Here is a 21,232-nt window from a genome sequence, read left to right as displayed (position 1 = left end):
TCAGTAATCTCGGCTTCCCGCCTTCTAGCCTAGCGGGTTTCTTGGACCCCTTGGTTTCTGCGACAAGCCGCTTACGTTTGCCTGAGCCGTGTTGCCGGGGACCGGCGACCTTTCACCCCTCCCTTCCCACAGGAGCGCCCCAGCCCCCGTCCCCTCCCCCGCCGCCTGCGCGCGCCCCCGCGCACGCGCTTAGCCCGCGCGCACACACGCACGCGCATACACACAGCCTCCCCCCCCCCCCCCCCCCGAGCCCCCGCCTCCGGCGGGGCCCCCTCCGCCCCCGCAGGCTGAGGCATCAGCGCTGGGAGGCGGCAGCGGCGGCGGCGCTGCTGAGAGGCAGGGACCGGAGCGCGAAGTGTGTGGGAGTCTACGAACTCAACCCCTCTCTACCCTCCCCTCGCAGCCATCCCCCTCCCTCCCCGCCAGCCCCCCCTACAAGCGGGAGAAATAATGAGCGAGACCGGGCGGCAGCAGCAGCATCGCCGAGCAGCCCAGGCAACGGCAGAACCGCTCCGGCAGCGGCGGCGGCGGCAGCACCAGCAGCGGGAGCGAGCGCAGCGCTAGCGCGGCGCGGGGACCGCCGCGCTCCTTCCCGGCTCCTGCCCTCCTCCGCCGCTCGCTCCTCTCCGCATCCACCTCCTTCCCCTCCTCCTGCTCATTCACTCTTTCCCTCACTCTCCCCTCCTCCTCGGCTTCTCCCCGCGCCCCGCCAGCCCTCGCGCTCTCCCACTCCCTCTGCCCGTCCTCCCCGCTCCCCTCCTCCCGCTCATTCACTCGCCCCTCTCCCTTCACTCTCTCCCCCTCTCTCCTTTCTTCTCCTTCTTTCACCCTCCGTCTCTCACACCCCCTCCATTCCCCTGTCTCCTTTCTGACACTGCACTGCAGCTGCTCCTCAGCCCTGCCCCCTCCCCAGTGAGAACAAACCAGCAACATTGCTTTTTTTTCCTAAAGAGATTTCTATTGATCCGATTAAAAAAAAAAAAAAAAAAAACCTTAAGAAACCCCAAACGCAAAAAAAAAGAAAAAAAGCCAAAACAAAAGGGAGAACCTTCTCCCCGTAGCAGCGGCAGGAACTGCAAACATGATGGCGGCAGCTCCCATCCAGCAGAACGGGACCCACACTGGGGTTCCCATAGACCTGGACCCGCCGGACTCGCGGAAAAGGCCGCTGGAAGCCCCCCCTGAAGCCGGCAGCACCAAGAGGACCAATACGGGCGGTGGGTATCGCTTCCACCTCCCCGCTGGCCCCATCCCCCGCCGCCCGCCCCTGCCTCCCTCCCTCCTGCCGGCCTCCCTCCCTCCCGCGGCCCGGACACCTCCAGCCCGAACCCGGCGGCTCCCGCGCCCCTGCCCCGCGCCCCCTCCCCTGCACCTGCCCCGCACCTCGCCGTCCCGGACACATTTCCATTTCTCTGTTTATCATTCATCAAAATGGCGACCGGTTTTTCGGAATAGACCTATCTTTCCATTTAATCGGTCTAAAGACTGACCATTTAAATATCCTAGACCTGGGCAAGGGGGTCCGTTAAAGAGGAGGAGGATGACCCCCGAGTGAGGTGATGGCCGCTCGAAGATGCGCGCTGCATTTAACAGTCTGATAAAATAAATAAATAAATGGCACTTGGGTAGCGGATAGCAAATGATTGGGGCATCGGAGAGTTTTTCCCTCTTCATCCCCTTGCTTTGGGCCACAAGTAGTATGCAAAATCTTGATGAGTGCATGCTCTTACCGCACTTACACTGTCGTTGCAAATATCTCATTGATTTGTCTTCAGAGGTGTGCATACGAGGGTGGGGGTGTCTGGTACTGTGACTTGTTTAACATCCTGCGCTTCCTGGGAAGATGAGTTATAACGGGACCGGTATCGCTTCTTCATTTGCACTGGAGTCATCTTAACAATGCACCCAATGCATCGAGGCAGAGGTGAATTTATCTACAGCATGTACATTAGAGGCGGATGGGGGTCTTGCGAATGGCACACCCGCAAAATTTAGAACGTTTATTCACATAAGCTGGATTTACTGGGGTGTTTCCGATTTAAGACTTGATCAGTTTGTCAGAAATTAAAGTTTATGGAGTTGGCTTTATATTTTCTACAACATTTCATTTCACTCTTTCTTGGTTCATCCACTTCCTCTGTTTTTAAAGCTGTGGCTATTTTGGAGAAGTAACATAATCTGTTTGGTCACTTTTAAGTGTATTTGATATAAATGACTCCTAAGCTTTTTAGTATTGGCAGAATTCTTCTTAAGGTCCTTTAATTAATGAGCTTAAACGAGATCATGGTAGACTAAGAAGTGCTAAAGAAATACACCAGGATTAGTTAGATTTGCCAGTTCACATCACTTTGAGTTATTTCCTGGCAGTTATTGCAGACTTGGAATACACCCTACAGTTTGGGTGGATTATTTGGTAGGAGAAATGTTTGTTTTGCATACTTTAAGTAAGATATAGGCAATGGCTGATTGTAGTCCTTAGGTGTTTGCTAATGTCAAACCAATATAGCTCATCACTATTTACAGTCCTTTTACTTATTTGTATTGCAATATGGTAAGTGAAGGTTTGTCATCATATAAATCTCTGAAGTTTTGTTAAAGGGTCAGTTCATTTCATTTTACCATAGTAACCACAGATAGAATTGGAAGACTTCCATGTTTGGAATAACAACTGGAATTTAGTCATCAGTTTCTACAGTGCTGCAAAATAATAAAACATGTTTAGATTTTAATTCCAAGTTTAAAAGTATAAATCCTACAAAATGAGAAACAGTTTGTACCTATTTGTTTTTCAGTGTAATTGGCTTACTTTTGTTCTTTAAAAAAAAAAAAAAATTAACCCCATATTTCCTGCAGCTATATGCCCAATGTTTTAATTGCTGTTTTTCCCTCTTGAGGGTGGAGAGGGGATAGAGAGTTTAAAATTATCATGTTAACCAAATATATTTCTTTGCATTTTTCAGAAGACGGCCAGTATTTTCTAAAGGTTCTCATACCTAGTTATGCTGCTGGATCTATAATTGGGAAGGGAGGACAGACAATTGTTCAGTTGCAAAAAGAAACTGGAGCCACCATCAAGCTGTCTAAGTCCAAAGATTTTTACCCAGGTAGGTGCAATGGTGAAGAGATTGTTTGATAAATCCCCAAGGAAATAAAGAGAAGATCTACGTGTGTTGTATGTTGTATTGAAGGAAATTCTTAATAGTATGGACTTTATTTATATATTGTATTTGTGGAAAATTTTAAAGAATATTTCCACTCTTGGTTATATTTTGTTTCTATAATCGATATACTGTGTCTGTGATTTAGAACAATTACGAGATAACATCTTTTGGGTATGTCTAAATACTTCTTTCTAATTAGGAAAAAACTCTAAAATTTAAAGATAGAAACATGGACAGCTGGCATCAGGAAATAGGGTTCTTTTGAAGTTTTCAGACATCATTGTAATGACAATTAGTCTAGAGTGAATTCAGAAGAGGGGGTAGGAAGGCTTCTTAAAGAATGGACCATTTACTTCTAAATCCATTATGTACCTCTTTCTGCTTCACTGCTTTGTTTGTTGGCCCTGGAGTGAAGTAAAGAGGACAAGTGCTGCCTCTTCAGATTTTTAAAATACTGCGTTTTTAGTGTAATTGTGACAAGGAAATATATTATTATGTAAGAAGTAAAGTAATACTTCAAAATTTGTGTTATGAAGAGCTGTATTGGATTAAAATCTGCTAACAGTTGTGTGGTACTATAACCTACTGGAAAATGGCAAGTTTCCTAGGTGGCATAATTTTTTTTGTACTTTTCAGTGTGTGTTTTTTATTTCAAGTGTTATACAGTTCTCTGTGTTTTATCTTTTTCTTTTTATCATTTTGCTACTCATATGGATTTTAAATATAATTGGATAATCTGCATAATTGAATAGTATATCTCTTAGATAAAACATTAACTGATTTGCTTTTACTCAGGTATAGCTTCTGCCATTTTTTTTGGTTATTTTGTCTTCATGGCCATAAAAAAGTATTTATTCAGTGTTGAGGGGACTGATACTTCCCCCCCCCCCATAGAAAAACAAAGCTCATTTGCTTTCAATGATCTAATTTCAGTAGAATTCTTTAGTAGAGGATTTCTTTTTCATAGCCAATTGATTGGTGGGAGAAAATGGACCATTATGCTAGATAAGAAGGTTTTAGAATGGTTGAAAATATCACTTAGTTGTATAAACTAAATGTAGTATATTTGGTAAACACTACAAACATTAAGCTAAAATGTAATCTCTTAGATATGCTGTCCTTCGAAAGTTTGTTCCTGTGAGTGTAGTTCTGTAGATGGCTTTCCTTGTCTCTGAAACTTTCCTTATGCATTAAGAAAGTTTACTAACATATTCACATTCATATGTTTGAAAGGTATATTATGATGAAAAAAAATCAATGTGGAATTGTGAAAACCTTAGTACAAATAAAAGCATTCAAAAGAGCTTGATTGCAGAATTAATAACGTGATAGTTCTAGGAAAAGAGCTGCAATGGTAAATTAAATTCACTGTCAATAGATGAAAATGAAATAGCTTTTTTGCATTATACATGAGGTGGTATCAGATGTGCAGGGATGTTACAGAAAATTGGTGTTTATCAAGGATATTCCAAATAGTAAATTAAATGCCTTTTCATTTGAATATAGTTTATTTTCAGTGGTTTTGAAAGGGTGCACCGAGAATTAGATCTTTTGTTTTTAGTCCACTTAGTTATACATTTTTTTCTTATTACATTGAAATTGCTTATTTTATTTATAGTTTTGAAGCACGTTATTCATATAGAACAAGAATATCCGTTGGAAAAAATGGAAAACTGGAATGCGTTGAACAAAATTTTGTGTGTGTAGTGACGTAACCTGATCAAATGTGATTTGAAATGTCTGGATAAAAGAAGGCTTATACTCTGCCTGTAACAGGTGGAAACCAAGCACACGCTATGGAATTAATTTTAAGGATAAAGTAAAGCCTTGTAATTAATAAGAAGTTGTATTAATTCTGAACACTTTAATTTAAATATGGTATTACTGGATTATTCCCTGTTCAGACAGATACATCTCTCTTCTTCTGACAGACTTCAATTTTAATAGTCTTTCTGTTCACACTTGACCACAAGCCTGTGGAATTATCTAAGGTCCTGGTATTCTTTAACATAACAGCCTCTGAGCTACTTTCAACTTCTCGTACTCAGATATATTTACGGGATACTTACCTGCTCATCTCAGATGAACCAAATTATAAAACTGTGATTTCTTATCGCCGAGTTCTTACAGGATTATGCAGTAATTTGGAAGCCCATTTTTGTGTTTCATATATGTATTTATGACTCCTCTATTAGAGTGAACATGCCTGATGTTTATTTCATCAAGAATCTTTCTATTTCTTGTTTGGTAAGACAGTGTATTTGGGGAAAAGTATACTTTAGTTGTATAACCTAATGGATTTTCTCAATTACCTAAGTTTCAAACAGATTGTAATTGTGTTCGGAAGGTTTAGTTAAAATACTGATGTATTTAACACAGACTTTCTTTAGGATGTATAAGCCAGTATACAGACACACTTTGGGGATATTTTAACAAATTTCAACTCAAATGTATGTCCATTGTTTTTACTATAGCCAATATAACATACTCATATTTATCATATTTGTGAAGTTTTTTGTTTTTTGTGTTTTGCTCAGCTTGTATCTTTAAAATATCTTAAACAACCTCGCCTTTCTGAGTAATTTTTAATATTTATGGTTGAAATCAAAACATTTTTTGCACATTAATTGCTGTGATTTAGAATTTGTAGAACTGTATATTATATTGTGTATTTCAGCATGGCATAGTAAATAAAATAATTTGGGGAGATTGAGGATTGTGAAATGAATTTTTTAAATTACTGTAATCAAAAAAGATGTATGAGTAGATATACCTTTGCTGTGTAATTCATCTTTTTAGAAATCTAAATCTTACAGGATACTAGTTATTATCTGTGGTTTATGAATATATCTTTTTTTCTTACTTGATTAAAGCAGCCTATTTATTTACATATCTTTTCTATAATTAGGTTAACTAAAGTTGTTGCCTTGTAGTAAAAAGCAGCTTTCTCATTTTTAGGGAATATATTACTGTATGCATTTTCAGAATGGCGATAGTGTTCTTTTATTCTTTTATTTGGCATCTGAAGATGTGTTTAGTTTTGTTAATAAATAGATTGATTTTATATGTTAAAATAATGCATGGTTCAGGTAGATAATCCACAAAACTTATGGAATACATTATTGGTTGGGAATAGTAAAGGATTTATAAAATATATTTTTTCATGTGTGCCTTAAATTTTAGAACATTTCATAATGCACCTATTGTTATTCCATTGTATGACACTAGAGATCTTCATTATATCCACCAAACAGAAATACTTCACTGTAATCGCAGCATATATTAGTGTGTATCTTACACTTTCTTCGTATTTATGGCTATAAAACTGGATCACATTTGATGTAAAGTATTTCCTTTTATGGTCCTTAAGTTAAAATTTGAACTTATATCCCTAGATTTATTGTATCGTAATCTTAGCATTGCACAACTTGGGTGATTTTTTTTGTTAATCACAAGCCAGTTATGTGTTAAATTTTTAAAAGTCTTGAAAAAGAATGTAAGTGCATTTTTCTTTTAGTGAAGGAAGTACTCAACACTGCCTTAATTTTGACATGGGGAAAATTCAGTGGCCAATTTAACCTTTAGGATCGAGACTGTATAACATAAGAATGATCATTTTTTTGGAAATGAGATGAGTTAATAAAGTTTTAGAATAGATCACTTCTTTTGTTTACATTATTGAAAGAAGAGAATTATGGTGTTGGTAGTACAATGGGAATACTTTTGTCCAGCTTTTAAAAGTTGCAGTCCAAACACTTTTCTTTAATCTTAGATGCAAAGCATTTTAGAAATTTATTGGTATGTATTTTAAGGAAAAATTAGTAGATACATAAAATTGTAACAAGGAAAAATAAAAGTAGTGTAATTTCTAGTATTGTTGAGTTTAATATGATGGGTATGATTACACTGTGCTATCCCTTTGATTTTAGTATGATCAAAGAGTTGCTGGCATGTAATGTGCTTTTCTTTAAATCTTCAACTTGTAATATTTATATTTATCATATTACCTGTTGTTATATTTTGTCTCTCTATACCCTTAGTTGAAGGAGGAACCATAATCTTTCAGTTAGACATTAGTATCTCTCTGAAATTTGCTGTATTTTTAATATTTTCTCATTTTAAGAAACAGGAAATCTCAACATATGAAGGAATGTTACTGGCATAGCACAATCTATGTTAAAATTGTAGAGTCTGAAGATATAGTTTTGATACTTAACTCCTGTAAACAAATGTTTTATAGCATAAGATTTTTAGAAAAATTGAATTAGCACTAAAAGTCTTAGGTATTCTATTTATTTGATTTTTTTTTCATTGTGATGTTATATCTTCTATCATTGATTTAGTAAGTTGTGGGACATCATTTAAAGTATTGATGTTTTCATGAATTATATTGTATAATGTCACTTTGATATTAGCTATTTGAAGCCTTCTGGATTTTGGAAAAATAGCTCATTTAAATTTGTGACGTTGTAAGGAAATTCAATATGTCTAACAATATTGCCTTGCAAATATCACCCCCCAAAGCTTTCAAGAAGAGTTTAAACATAGTGAATATAACCAGTGAAATAGTTCAATATTTATGTATGGAAGGTGTTTTGTATAATATATAAGAGGAAAAACAATCTGTGTCTTGGGAACTCTAAGGAGTATGTGGTATCACTAAAAATCTGAGCAATAAACACCCATCAAAAACTTGTCTATTTTATAGCTACTTTGTTTTGTTTTGCTCTGGCTTAAGCAAATTAATTTTTAAGCTTCTAAATAACACAGATAACATTTATTGAACATAATTATGCCACTTGTTACCTAAAATTCAGTACCTAATAAAACTGTTTTTTACCATAGAGTTTAGTCTTAGTTGTTTTCAGTTTAGCGGAGTTGTTTTAAAGCACTTTTATGAGCAAGTGCAGCTTTTCAAAATAAAATTGGGGGGACAAGGGTGGGAGATTTGTGCTTGATTGCCATCTCATTTCCATCTTTGGATACAGCTCTAGCATAAAGTTAAACAACATCTGCAGAGATCTGACTGACAAACATCTCTCTGGGACTCATCATTGCAGCCTGCAGCAGGTGCATTCAGCTTGCAGTCTTTTCCAAAAAGAGGTTAGTTTGTTCTAACATTTATCAGTAGACCAGTGGGAGCAAGTGACTAGAGAGAAGAGGTTGGTTGTCACTTGTCCAGTGCTGGAATACTACAGGTAATTGGACTGGACTGGTGGGAACCGCAGCAGCGTGTGTCTCACATTGCACTGCAGCTGCTATGGGGCTTAATTAACCTGACCCTCAGAGACTGAAGTGTCATGGTATAAAACACAACATGCAAGAAACGAAGCAGTATTTTTCAGATACTTCCTGGTGTCTGAGTTGGTGAAATTTCCATTTTCTTCGTCTCGTTCTTAAAAAGATATGGCATAGGCTTTTCCATTTTTTTATATGGAAATATTTGAAACTAAAATGATTTCTATGAATCTGATAGAATCCACACACGTAAAAAGATGTTGTATAGAAATAGAAAGAAAATAATCTTAAGTCAGAAGTATTTAACTTAACATATTCCACAAGTACGTTTTCAAATCATGAACGAGCAGAAAACAAGTGGAAGTACATTGTAATTTTTTAATTATCATTATCGTAGCTTAACATTTGTTTATTTTCAAACATAACCCATGTAAAATTAAGTTATATCATTTTAGTGTGTTAGAGGCTTTGGCAAGCAAGCTTTGCTGAGTGCTTTGAAGTGTTTCAACAAACAAGACAGGTATAGCATAAAAACTCAAAAAAAATTAATCTGTCATTTATTTCTATTATTTGAAATTTCTTAATCTGTTTGAAATACTGACTTACAATATGCTTCCATGACATATATAGAAGTTTCTTACGTTTTCTAATAGTGTTCCCACTTACTGTAGGTGTCTAATCACAGTGCTGTTTATTAATTGGCCCTTGAATGGAAAATAACTTGCAAGGTAAAAACGCCTTTAAGTTAAATACGGCAAGTGCTATATTACTTTAAAATAATTCTGAATTAAAAAATATATTTGGAATCTTGTGAAGGAGTTTTATAGTTTTGATTTTTCTCTCATTTTTACTGATTTGAATTTTTTGGTTTTCGTTGAATATAACCTGTTAATTACCAAAGAGGAATTAAGTTTTGGAGTTTGCACAGAGTTTTTTGTAACTTATATGCTTTTATTGAAGGAATTTTTACCAGTATTGCCAGTAACTATTGGATTCTGAAGTTACTGCTTATAAGAAATCTTTTAAAGTTTATTTTAATTGGATTATGTATAGTAGTAGTTTATTGGTAGTTATAGTAATCATGGGAAATAAGATTAAAATAGTCATCACTAGAAGTTAATATAATCATTCCCGTACTTTTAAGCATATGTTATTTTTCAGTCAAGACTTTCCATTTTTGAGACCTTGGATCTTTGTTTTCTTTCCAATTCTTATCAATATAGAAATGATTCTTTAAAATTCCACATATATACTGCACCATCATTTTTAATTTTTTTTAGAATTTGATTTTTATGGATATTTATGTATGTGTATAATTTTATACTGACCGACTCAAGTTTTTTTTTTTTTTTTTAATTTATTTGTTTTTGAGAGGGAGAAAGAGTGCACACAGGGAACAGGCAGAGAGACAGGAAGAGAGAGAGAATCCCAAGCAGGCTCTGCACTGCCAGCGTGGAGCCTGATGTGGTGCTCGAACTCACAAACCCTGAGATCATGACCTGAGCCGAAGTTGGATGCTTAACTGACTGAGCCACCCAGGTGGCCCTTTAAATTTTTGATAAAGAAAACTGAATAAAAATAAACATTTAAGACTACAAAGTAAAAATGAAAGAATATTATGTACACTGATGAGCTTTTGAGATATTTTCCGTATTCCCTGAGTTTCAAACTACTATATGGATATCCTTTCCCATAACAAAACTTGGTCATGAAAACATATAATATCTACGTTCCATCATTGATCTTTTGCTGCTTCCTGCAGGGCCTGTCATAGCATCGTTGACAGGACCAGATGAAAAATGAAATCAGTATCTTGAGTTTTTTAACAGCAAAATGATTCAGGTAAGATTATTTGGCATAGAAAATAAACCATTTTTTACCATTCCTAAACTAATTTTATTTAATAATTGATATTTAAAATTAATATATATATTTTTTATTTCAAGACCTGTTCTATGTTCTACTGATGTTCAGTATGTTTGTAATTTGCAATTAATTTTATTCTGAACTCAGTAATTTTTAAATTTTAGACTGTAGTGTTTTTTACTTTCCTCATGAAACTAAACATACTTTTTGAAGTTTTGAGAAATAACTTTTCTCTTTCAAAGGTTTTTGAGAACAGTTTTACACTGAAGGCTCTGTAATTGTTTTGCAGGATAAATTTTCACATAATGTACTTATTAATTAAATAAGACTTCAAATCCTGCATTCCCTTTAGGATATAATATATGCTGACTCTCAGTTGATTCAATTTTTAAAAATCATTTTTATCTTAAAGAAGAAAGTTTTCATTTATATTGTTAATAATCTGCTTCTCTAGGAATTAGATTCAGTGACTTTTTATAAGATATAGTAATTGGGGGGGAAGAATTGGAAGGGCAGAAAGGAAGGAATTGGCAGAGCATTTCATTAACACTGAATATAGTAAAGGAATGTGGTATGTATTTTTGTTTTATGTTACTAAATATTTTAGAAGAACTGTAACTTTTCCATCTGATTACATTCATTCTTGAAATAACTTGTTTCTAAAGGAGTTAGTATTGGAGGCTATTGAGCTTATCATTCACATTTTTAGTCTTAATTATTCTTTGTATAACTGCATTTTAATTTTTCTAAGATTAATTTATGTTTCTTTTAAGTCACGGAAGTACTTTTTAATAAAACCTGGTGTGAAATCTGTCTAGAAGCTTTTCTCTTGTTTATTATGTGTATTTATCAGATGCTTCCTATGAGCCCAGGTGTAGGCAGCTCCTTGGTCATCACGACTTAGAGTTATTACAAAGCATTTTTTCTTTGTTAAAGGGTTATGGATATGTTTTACTTTTTCCTAAAAAGTTGCGCTTTAATTGTTCTTGTCTTCTTAAGTTTTGTGTTAAATTTTTTTCTGTTATATGGCATCTCTGTCAAAAGACTTACTGAGGACCCTTAGAAATAGCAGAGAGGCTTTCCATTTTAAGAGACTGAAAAAATCATGGAATTGTGGAACCAGATGAAAGGAATGGATCTTAGATCTCATCTCTTCCAGAATCTCTATTTAACCATTGAGCAAACCAGGATACCAAGATAATAAGTGGTGCATGTCAATAATCATCCTTTAGCTTTTAAATATGTTTTCTGAATTTGTGGTACAAATTTTAGTAGGTACTTCTTTCTCTTCCTGTTTTGCTCCACTCTTTTTTCCCTTCCTTTTTGGATATGACTCTCTGAGGAAATAATTCTTTAATTTTTTCTCTCCTAGTTTTAAAATGAATGTGCCTCCCCTCGCCCTTATTTTAAATAAGTTGAAAGCACGTTAGTTATTTTAGAACAGTTTTTGTTGTTGATTTGCTATACTGAAGGGTCAAATACAGGTTCTCTTTATCACTACCACACATAAAAAAAAAAAAGTTATGATAGGTTATATTACTTGGAATATAGCCTGGTCTCTTTTTCCGTAATTGTAGTTTGAAGGTGTCAATATTTCCAGGGTGATTTGATTTCTACACTTTGTTACTTTTCTTCATTTGCAATGTTTGCTTTCTTTTTCTTTCTTTTTTTTAATGTTTATCTTAAGAGAAAGTGGGAGTGGAGGGTGGGGCAGAGAGAGAGAGAGAGAGACAGAGAGACAGAGAGAGAGAGACAGAGAATCCCAAGCAGGCTCTATGCTGTCAGAGCAGAGCCCGACACAGGGCACGATCACATGAACCATGAGATCATGACCTGAGCCAAAATCAAGAGGTAGGACGCTTAACCAACTGAGCCACCTAGGCACCCCTGCTTTCCCTTCTTTCTTTTGCTTGCTTCCAGTGTTCCTTAGCAAAATTTTTTGTTTTTGGTTTAACAGAGTATTGACCTTGATTTTAAAAAAATGTGTAGACTTTCTAATTCAAAATCTGTTTTCAAGGATATATATATATATTTTCTATATTTTTATGTCTTTCATAAAAATTTTCTTAAGTATTATATATTTGGCTGGGTATTCATAACAGTTGGTTTAAAAAGAAAAAAATATTATGGTTAAAAAATAAGCAACAGGCTAGTTGTAAGGCATTTTAAGTAAAGGTGAAGATGTATTATACAATAATTTTTAATTTTAAAACATCACTATTTTCTCTTTTTTGTCTTTTTCATTACATTGGTTTGCTTCTCCGAGTTCTGATGATGTTTGCGTTGTAAGCTTATGGACTACTTTCTAACATAAATATAAAAGTACTCAGTGTGATTTTTGAGGAATTTTTTTTCTTCACAGCTTTAAACCAAAATGAAAAATCTTTTGTGATAGCCTTTACTTATGTCATTTAAATAATTGAATTAAGCTTCATTGGTATGAAGGAATTAATGTTGTCTTTCATGCCTGTTGCTGTATGTTCAGTTTACAGCTCAGTGCTGTAAACATAGGTGGCAGTTCAAATTTAAAAGAATGTATGAATGAATAAATGACTGATTTGAGGCTTCTTCTGTGAAGTGTGAGTACAATGGATAGTGGGCAGTTTATCTTTAAATTTTCATTATATATCCAATTTACCTTGAATGCGGGGTGGTGTGTATATGTAAAACCCGTATTTCAGATAAGTGAACAAATGAGTTCAAAAATTTAAACAAACAAATGGCCATGGAAGTGTTAACACAAGTATGGGCCAGGTATTAAAAAAGAAGAGTAGAGTGAGAGAAGGGAGTTTTGCTTTGTATTTAGCATGTTGTCCTTTGTGAAGGAAACTGTAAAGCCAGTATTATGGAGTACTTAAACGCCATTTCCAAAATGTAGATAATTAATAAAAATATTCTGACTTAACCAACATGAGCTTAATTAACATTTATTAATAAAAGTGATTTGAAATACCTATATTACAAGATTTTAGAGTTACGTCGCATTATGGTTTTTTTGCTGCCACATGTCTACTTGTTCACTAAGGAACATCCTGTTGATGACTTTTCTTGAGATATCCTGAAAATCAAAGTTTATTAACCACTAAAGTTACATTATTAAAAATATGATTATTTTAATTGTATTTTAATGTCTTCACCTGTAGAGGGGAAGTTAACATGTATAAATACATTATGACTTTTAGAAGCTAGACTATTTAATTTTCTCATTTGTGAAAGAAAAAAGTATACCAGTTACATAGTAGAGCAGAATTTATTTGCTTAGAGTTTGACTAGAATATCGAGGTGTTAGTATGTGTTACTTTATTTGAAAATAAAATTATAGGAAAGTTATCAAATTTGGGCTTCTTTAGTCTTTTACTTTTTAAACAGTTAAAATTTAGAGAAATCCATGAAATACTAATGTTTTTATTGTATTAGTACATTGAGTTTTGCTACAATGAACCGAGAAACATCTAAGATTTAGTAGATAAATCTAGTCTTATACTTAGTCCTCTACATTTTTATAAATTCTCTTTATTTTTTTAAAAGCTGGTGCAGAATAGTGGGCTAAAATAATTCTATTGTAGTGTTTCTTTACCTGGTGCTTCCTTTGCTACTACCATGGGATTGTACTTTGCTACTACCTCTTGGGGTTAGAACTAGGTATACAATGTTCTGAAGATCTTATTCTCAAGAAAGAGAGCAGTAAGACACAAGAAAGATAAATACCTGGTTATAATAAATTTTAATAAATGTATAATGGTAGAATGGTGTCTACAAGTTGAAACTACCTCTGTCCGCGACCAGATCTTGCAGGGAGAAGGTGGACTTCAAAGAAAACTTCAAAGAGGAGGGGGGTTTTGAGTGTTGAATTTTAATTTGCTTGTTGGGCAAGAGTGGAAGGTCATTTGAAGCAGAGACACAGTGTATATTTAGGTAGATATGAAAATTCTTGTCCTATTCAGGGATCCAAAAGTAGTTTGGTATTACTAGGTAAAAAGTGGATGTTGCTGGGGGGAAAGTGGGGATAGGGAGATACTATAGATATTTTTAGAGACAAGAGAGAATGTATTACATGTGAAAAAGATAAGAACTTGTTTGAAAACTGCTATTATTAGCAAGATTTATTTTAAAGAAAAAATACCTCTGTTTTGTCTATAAAATGACCCACAATGGTACTGAAATTAAAATTTATGCATGTATTTGTATAAAAGTTAATAGTTGTACTTTGGAGGAGGATTGCCTTAATTATCTAAAAGTAGAGCTGAGTAGTAGACTGAGGAATGTGACTTTCTGCTTAGCAATGTAAGTAGAATTAAAGAGAAGACTACTTTGTTTACAAAGGAAAAGACTAAGGGAAAGGTGAGGCAACTAGAAATACGGAAAAAGAGATGTTAAGAAATACGATAGTTGTGTTTTATTAAGCAGTTATGTGCCAAGTGTAAAAGAAAAGCGTGGGAACCTAGTGAAGGACAAAATCCAGTGAAGAATGTTTTGCTGTACTCAGGAATAGTGTGGAGAGAAGTATGTTTTTGACATTTATTCACTTTTACATACCTTGTTGTCTGTGCAGACACAATTAAAATTAGCGACTTGGTTTCTTTTACTAGTTTGTTTTTGAATCATATATCTGATACAATTTTTCTCATTTCTTAAATTACATGAATACGTAGGCCATTTTAGCTCTCTTAATATGTGATGAACAGATCTATTCATTTTTAATTTGATGAAAATTCGTGATTTACACAGCATATACATTTTTTTTAATGTGTGAATTTGATGTCGTTCCAACACTAAAGTTTTGGTATATGAGAGAGACATTGGTCAATGAAAATAAAAACTGAAACTTCTTATTCATTGTAAATGGATTTTCTGTTATGTAATTATTTTATTTGGAGTTTCACATGATTATTGAGATTCAGCAAGATTCTCCATCATTTATATTTATTTCCTAAAGGAGTCACTGTTAATCGATACTCGATCAAAATCAGATTAATTTAAAAAAGACTGAAAAATATGGCACTGTGTTTCCATTTAGAAAATGAGATTAAAAATCTATCTAGCGTTTTATACTGATTTGTGAAATCATTGGCTAGTTGTGTACAGAAACATTAAAGAATTGAACAGCTGAAGTGACATTAAGCACCAGATGGGGATTTGAAATGGAAATATTCACTGTGTAATCTTTATTTAAGTGCTATTCATAATTCAGTAATACCAGTCGTATAACTCAAAGTTGAATTCAATACAAAAAGGAAGCATAAGCAAAATCTCTGCCTTCAAATTGATACACATATCATGGTATGATATCATGACTTGTTCTTAAAAGGGATAAATAATATAGGTAAGACAACTGCATACATTTTTTGCAGAGGTAGTACAATTCTCTTTGAGAAAAATTTTGAAGAATTTTGGGTTGTGAATTGTTTCAAAGTAACGTTTATTTAAATGGAACATCTTTTATGAATTCTGTCTTTGAAATTATATTCTATTTTGCATTTACAAACATCTTCTAAACTAGAAACTTCCAGCCATATTTTCTTTACAGTAATATTTTAAATTTCTTCTGAAGTGTATACCTATTTTGTTTAAGGAAAGGTATGTTCCTCTGAAAGCTTTATCACGTTTTTAGCTAAATTGGTATATTTGACATCTTGTTTAAGAACTAGAATGACTCTGGATATGAAAACACAAACTGTGATAATAAGAAAGATATGCCATATGTGGCAGTTTAGGTTGGCATATATCTCAAATGGCATGTTTAATGTACTGTATTACTAAAATTAGTAATTTTACAGTGGAAGGCTGCTACTCTTAGTGTATAGTTTCATGCTGGTGGGCTTAGAATGCTGACAGACCCTTTACTTTGTAAATCCCTGTTTTCAGTCCTTGTAAAAATCTTTTCTCTGTTAAAATTATCTATATGGGATATGTGTTAGTAACTTATTCTCTGAAGTTTGTGAAAGTTAATGAAAGTATTATAAATAGTATATAGTTTGACAGATGATTATCGATGTGAATAGCAATCCTGTATGTTGTATTTTTGTCAAGGAATAATAATGCTAATATATTTATATGGCAAAAAATAGTTTAGCAAAATAAATAAGAATCGAAAACAGTATTTTTACTTTTAGGGAATGTACATATGTTGGCAGGAAAAGCTTTGAGGTTCTAGAGTCTTGGCAGTGAAGCTATTTGAAACAAACTGAAATAAATTATTGCCCTTTACAAGAAAATACTCAACTTTGAAATCATATTGCACCTTTCTTGAACATAATTTTTTTCTTTTCTCTTTTAAAAATATTGATTTTACTGAAAATTTTTCTTAAGGCCTGTCAAATAATTCAGCAGACTGCATTAAAAATAAGTAGAGGGGCGCCTGGGTGGCTCGGTTAGTTAAGTGTCCAACTCTTGATTTCTTTTCAGGTCATGATCTCAAAGTTTGTGAGTTTGAGTCCTGCTTCCAGCACAGAACCCTTGGGATTCTCTCTCTCTCGTCTCTCTCTGCCCTTCTCCTGCTTGCTGTCTGTCTCTTTTTCTTTCTCAAAATAAACTTAAATAAGTAGAAACTGCAATGTGATGGGGATAATTTAGGTGATTTCAAGGGATAAATAATATAGGTAAAGGATATGAACATTTTTTGGCCACTTAAACTATGCAGGACAAATGCAGTTCTGCTTGAGGAAAATTTTGAAGAAATTTTGACTCGGAGAGATGTTTCAAGAAATAGTTATCTAAGTGCAGTATCTTTTAACGAGCCTGACTCTGAATTTATGTGAGTATTTAAACTATCTCTATTATCGTTAATGGGAAAAGTGATAGTCTTGTTTTTAAAAGTCTAAAACCAATTAACTAAAAGTTACTTAATAAAAGTAAGTGGTATATAAAAGTAGTTTATTAATCATGGCTTAGTTAGCTCTTACATTCTATCACTTATTTCAATTCTTAAAATTTCAATGTAGGCAAGAATTCTTATTTCTGTTTACAGTTCAGGAAAAGTAAGAAAGACAGTGAAAGTTGAAATGATATGTGGTATAGCAAGTTAATGATGAACCTTTTTTTTTTTAACTGTTATTCTGTACCTCTTTGCATTAGACTACTTACAAAGTTGATTTCAGAAATACAGTATTCAAAATTTAAGAAAGGTTCACCAAAATGCTGCATTCATTGGTCAATATCTGGGAAATAATAGATTTTTTGATGGCTTAATAATTTTTGGCCCTATTCACATAATAAGGAAATCTTACAAATTTGAATTTTGCCATCAAAAGAAAAGCTGTAATAATTAAACAAAATGGAGATATAAAAACAAGTTTTCTGTCTTGACCAGATCTCTGTAAACATTGAATTTTGATATCTTTTATGTACTTTTCCATCTTCCTATTGATATTAGACCTCTAAGGTAGTTTGCCATTTCACCTTATCTATGAAATTATTTTTGTGAGGTTGTTTAATTATTCTCAGTTTGGCACTTAAGATTTTGCTTTTACTTTTTAAGTCATATATAACCACCGTAGAGATTTGTTAAATTATACATGAAGTTAGAAAGATCTAGTCAAATAAATATGACAGTACTTCCTATAATAAAAATTTTCATGAGGAAAAAAATGTGTTAGGTGTTAGATAGTGAAGTTTATTAAGAAATTATCAAGTCAGGGGCACCTGGGTGGCTCAATCAGTTAAGCATCCAACTCTTGATTTCAGCTCAGGTCATGATCTTGTGGCTTATGAGTTCCAGCCCCTCGTCGGCCTCTGCGCTGACCCTGCAGAGTCTGCTTGACTTTCTCTCTCTCTGCCCTTCCCGTACTCACTAACTGTCTCTCTCTCTCTCTCTCTCTCAAAATAAATAAACTTAAAAAAAGAAAGAAATTGTTAAATCAGCTCAGTGCTTTTTAATGCCTTCTGGGTATGTAGAATGGAATGCAAGACCCTCAGGGACCGTGTGGTGTCAGAGCAGAGTTTATCCGATCTCGACATTTAATAGCTGTATGATTTTTTTTGTCAGGTCCTTGGATCTATAATTTTTTCATCTGTCTAATGGAAATATTAGTACTCCTCACACAGTCATAAGTTGTTCCGGGTACCACAAAAGGGAAGATGTAAAAGTATGTCACATAATACCTGCCATATAAGCATTTTATAACCATCTTTTAAATTTTTTCTTTCCCATATTTGTTACATTTAATAACACTAAATATACAGCAGACATTTTAGTGTAAAATAAACTATAGAAATGTGGCTCTAAAAAGGAAAACATTGCTATAAGGAGTTTTTCTTTCAAAATTGCTTTTTTCTTTTAATAACTGATTGTTATTAAAATATAAGCAATACAGAGAAAGTTAAAGCTCACTTTTCATCCCATCCCTTTAAAATAATATAAATAATTTGGTGTATATTAATTTTGACTTTATAAATGCCTTCTTATATTTTTATATATCTTATACATTCAATTCAATTTTTAGATACAATTGTCATATATATTTGTATTTGAATAGATAATTACAAGTGATATTCATTGTTATAAATGGGATGAATTTGCAGCAAATCACCCCTGTTGGTTAATGGATTTGTAGAACTTCTAAATACTCTAAGGTGTCCTCCCAGTCACAACTATGTGGATATTTTTATGTGAACATTTTTATGTACATAGCTTAAAAATGTGTTCTGTGATACCCCTGAGGGTACACAGAGCCTTATTGTTTATTTTTTACCCATATGATTGACCTGAAAACTAGAGATAAGGATTTATAATACTGAAGCATATTATAATCTCATATGAAGCACATGGGCTTCATTGTATTTAAGACTCTTGAAAATTAACATAATTTATTAAACCCTCTTTTCTTCATCTTTGTACATTCAAATATAAAATGTTAAAAATATTTAATAAGAAATCAAATGGTATATAGAATATTTAATACTTCTTTCATGATCTTTTTCAAGATACTGAGACTTCTGAAAATCCTTTACCTGTTAGTTGAAAAGAAAGTCATAGTGTATTAAATGATGAAGCTAGATGTTTAGTAATATAGGTGATAGTTCAAGACTTATTTTTCAGCTGTTTTTAGCTTAAAACATTGTTTTAATTGCTTCTGTAAAGCAATTTAGTTCATGTTCATGCAACTTTCAGGGAAGATCCTCTAAAATTTAGTGGTATAGTTTAGTCATGGCATATTACTTTCCATTCCTTAACAAATATTCATATTTTCCTTGACTTACACAAAAATTCTTGATTACCATTATGGTGAAAAATTTTTTATGATGTGTGTATATTTTGTTATCATCAGTGTGTAAACTTAATGTATTCAAGTGCCTTGCATATTAGATATATTTATATGTTAAATATTTAGGATTTGTCTAATCCCATAGCAAAAACAATTGTGTATATGATTTTTTTTGTGTGACTGTGACTTTAAGGGCAATAAATATACTTAAGATCATATCGATTCTTACTGCTTTGTGGAAAGTATAAAACCTTAGTGAATATCTGCCATAGTACAGAGTAAATTCAATTAAATATTTAGAATGTTACACCTTTGAATATGTAAGAGTACTAAATGTTTTAGGAAAAAATGAAGCGAGAAACTTTGCTAAAGGTCATTTAATTCCATAATAATTAAATTTGTGGGCCTAATCTTTAGAGTGATGGATTTATTCTTAGATACTTAGAACACATAGAGATGTTGAGAGTGTTTGAAATCTGATTAGATTGAGTGTAATATTGAATGTTGGCAGTTTATGGAAGAGGAATCTGTATTAGTCGAGGGTAGAGGAGACTGAGGATTGTCTCTGATTATATTAGGGTATGGTTTGAGGAATTATTGAAATTTGAGATAGTCTGTGAAAGCTGAACATAGCCCCAACTTCCTTGTCACTTGCAGCATTTTCACTCTTTTTTAGAACTAGGGCAGCAGGCTACACCATATATGATGACTTTAAGTATTAATTCCAAAACTTTCACTGTCATCCTGATTGATGATCTTACGTCCTGTTTCACTGAGAAAATAAAAGTAATTAAAAGAAATTTCATAAGCTCCCATCACCAGATCTAGCCACCTAACTACATCAGTGCCTATGTAGTCTGTATTTTCTCTTATTCTGATAAACTGTCCCTGCCCATACCAAAGGCTAATCCTCCACTTTTATTCTAGGTTTCGTTCCCTCTTAGCTACTCAGGAATGTTTTAGCAATTCTTTCGTCTTCTTATGTTATCAGTATACCAGTCAACAGCATTTGACAGTGATCACTGTCTTCTCTTTAAAGCATTTCATTTTGCTTTGAGCACACCTCTGCCTCACTGATTGCAGTTTCCAGTTTCCTTTGCAGGTTTCTTCTCATTTTCCTGAGCTCAGTCCTTGGACCGCTCCATACTTTTTCTTGTACATGTTTACACCCTTGGAGATCCTATTCATATTCAGTGTCATGGCTTTAAATAACCATCTGTTCTCCCATGACTACCAAATGTTTATATCCATTCTGGACCTTTCATCTGATCTCTAGACTAATGATGCAGTTACCTACTGGGTATCACTTGTATGTCTAATAAATATGTTAGAATGAAATATTCTGATCTTTCAAATCCTCAAATCTACTTCTCGCACCGTCTTCTCTGTCTTAATTGCAACCTCATCCTTACAGCTGCTAAGGCCAAAAATCTTGGAGTCATCCTTACTTTCTCTCTTTCTGTTAAAGTTTACATTGAATCCATCATAATTCCGACTTTGTTCATGATTATTTGCCTAATGTGAAAGCCAAAAGCGTATATTAAAAACAAAGTAAATATTGTAAAAATGCATTCTGTTCTGCTTACCCAGGTGCAGAATCAAGGAAAGATGTAGTTAGCTGTGAGTTCAGTGTTAAAACTCTGGAGAGTGACAGAAAGTAACCTGTCCTAGTTACTGGATTGACCAGACTGAGCCCTCGAATTGTTCATAGTTTCAAAAGATAAAGCAATGGGAAATCTAGATTCATGTTTAATTTTATGTTAT

The 21,232-nt window shown here is 34.1% G+C and overlaps 1 protein-coding gene across 7 annotated transcripts in view; it reads left to right on the top strand.

Annotated features, from left to right (window-relative positions):
* The first annotated feature begins 761 nt into the window (after positions 1-761).
* The window catches only part of NOVA1 (NOVA alternative splicing regulator 1), a 152,451-nt gene continuing 131,980 nt past the window's right edge, over positions 762-21,232 (top strand). For 4 of the 7 annotated variants that reach the window (XM_047864438.1, XM_047864437.1, XM_047864436.1 and 1 more), the window contains exons 1-4: positions 3,031-3,104; positions 8,150-8,264; positions 9,071-9,127; positions 10,162-10,241. Coding sequence is in view for 2 of the 7 variants with exons in the window: in XM_047864434.1 (XP_047720390.1) it covers positions 1,082-1,217; positions 2,961-3,104 (280 nt within the window). In the remaining 5 variants the exon portion in view is untranslated. Of the gene's footprint in view, positions 1,218-2,960; positions 3,105-8,149; positions 8,265-9,070; positions 9,128-10,161; positions 10,242-21,232 lie in introns of those variants that run through there. The other 3 variants (XM_047864434.1, XM_047864433.1, XM_047864439.1) reach the window with 2 other exon arrangements.

Source organism: Prionailurus viverrinus, chromosome B3 (genome assembly GCF_022837055.1).
Source record: "Prionailurus viverrinus isolate Anna chromosome B3, UM_Priviv_1.0, whole genome shotgun sequence".
Classification (NCBI taxonomy): domain Eukaryota; kingdom Metazoa; phylum Chordata; class Mammalia; order Carnivora; family Felidae; genus Prionailurus; species Prionailurus viverrinus.
This window is presented reverse-complemented; position numbering and strand designations above follow the sequence as displayed.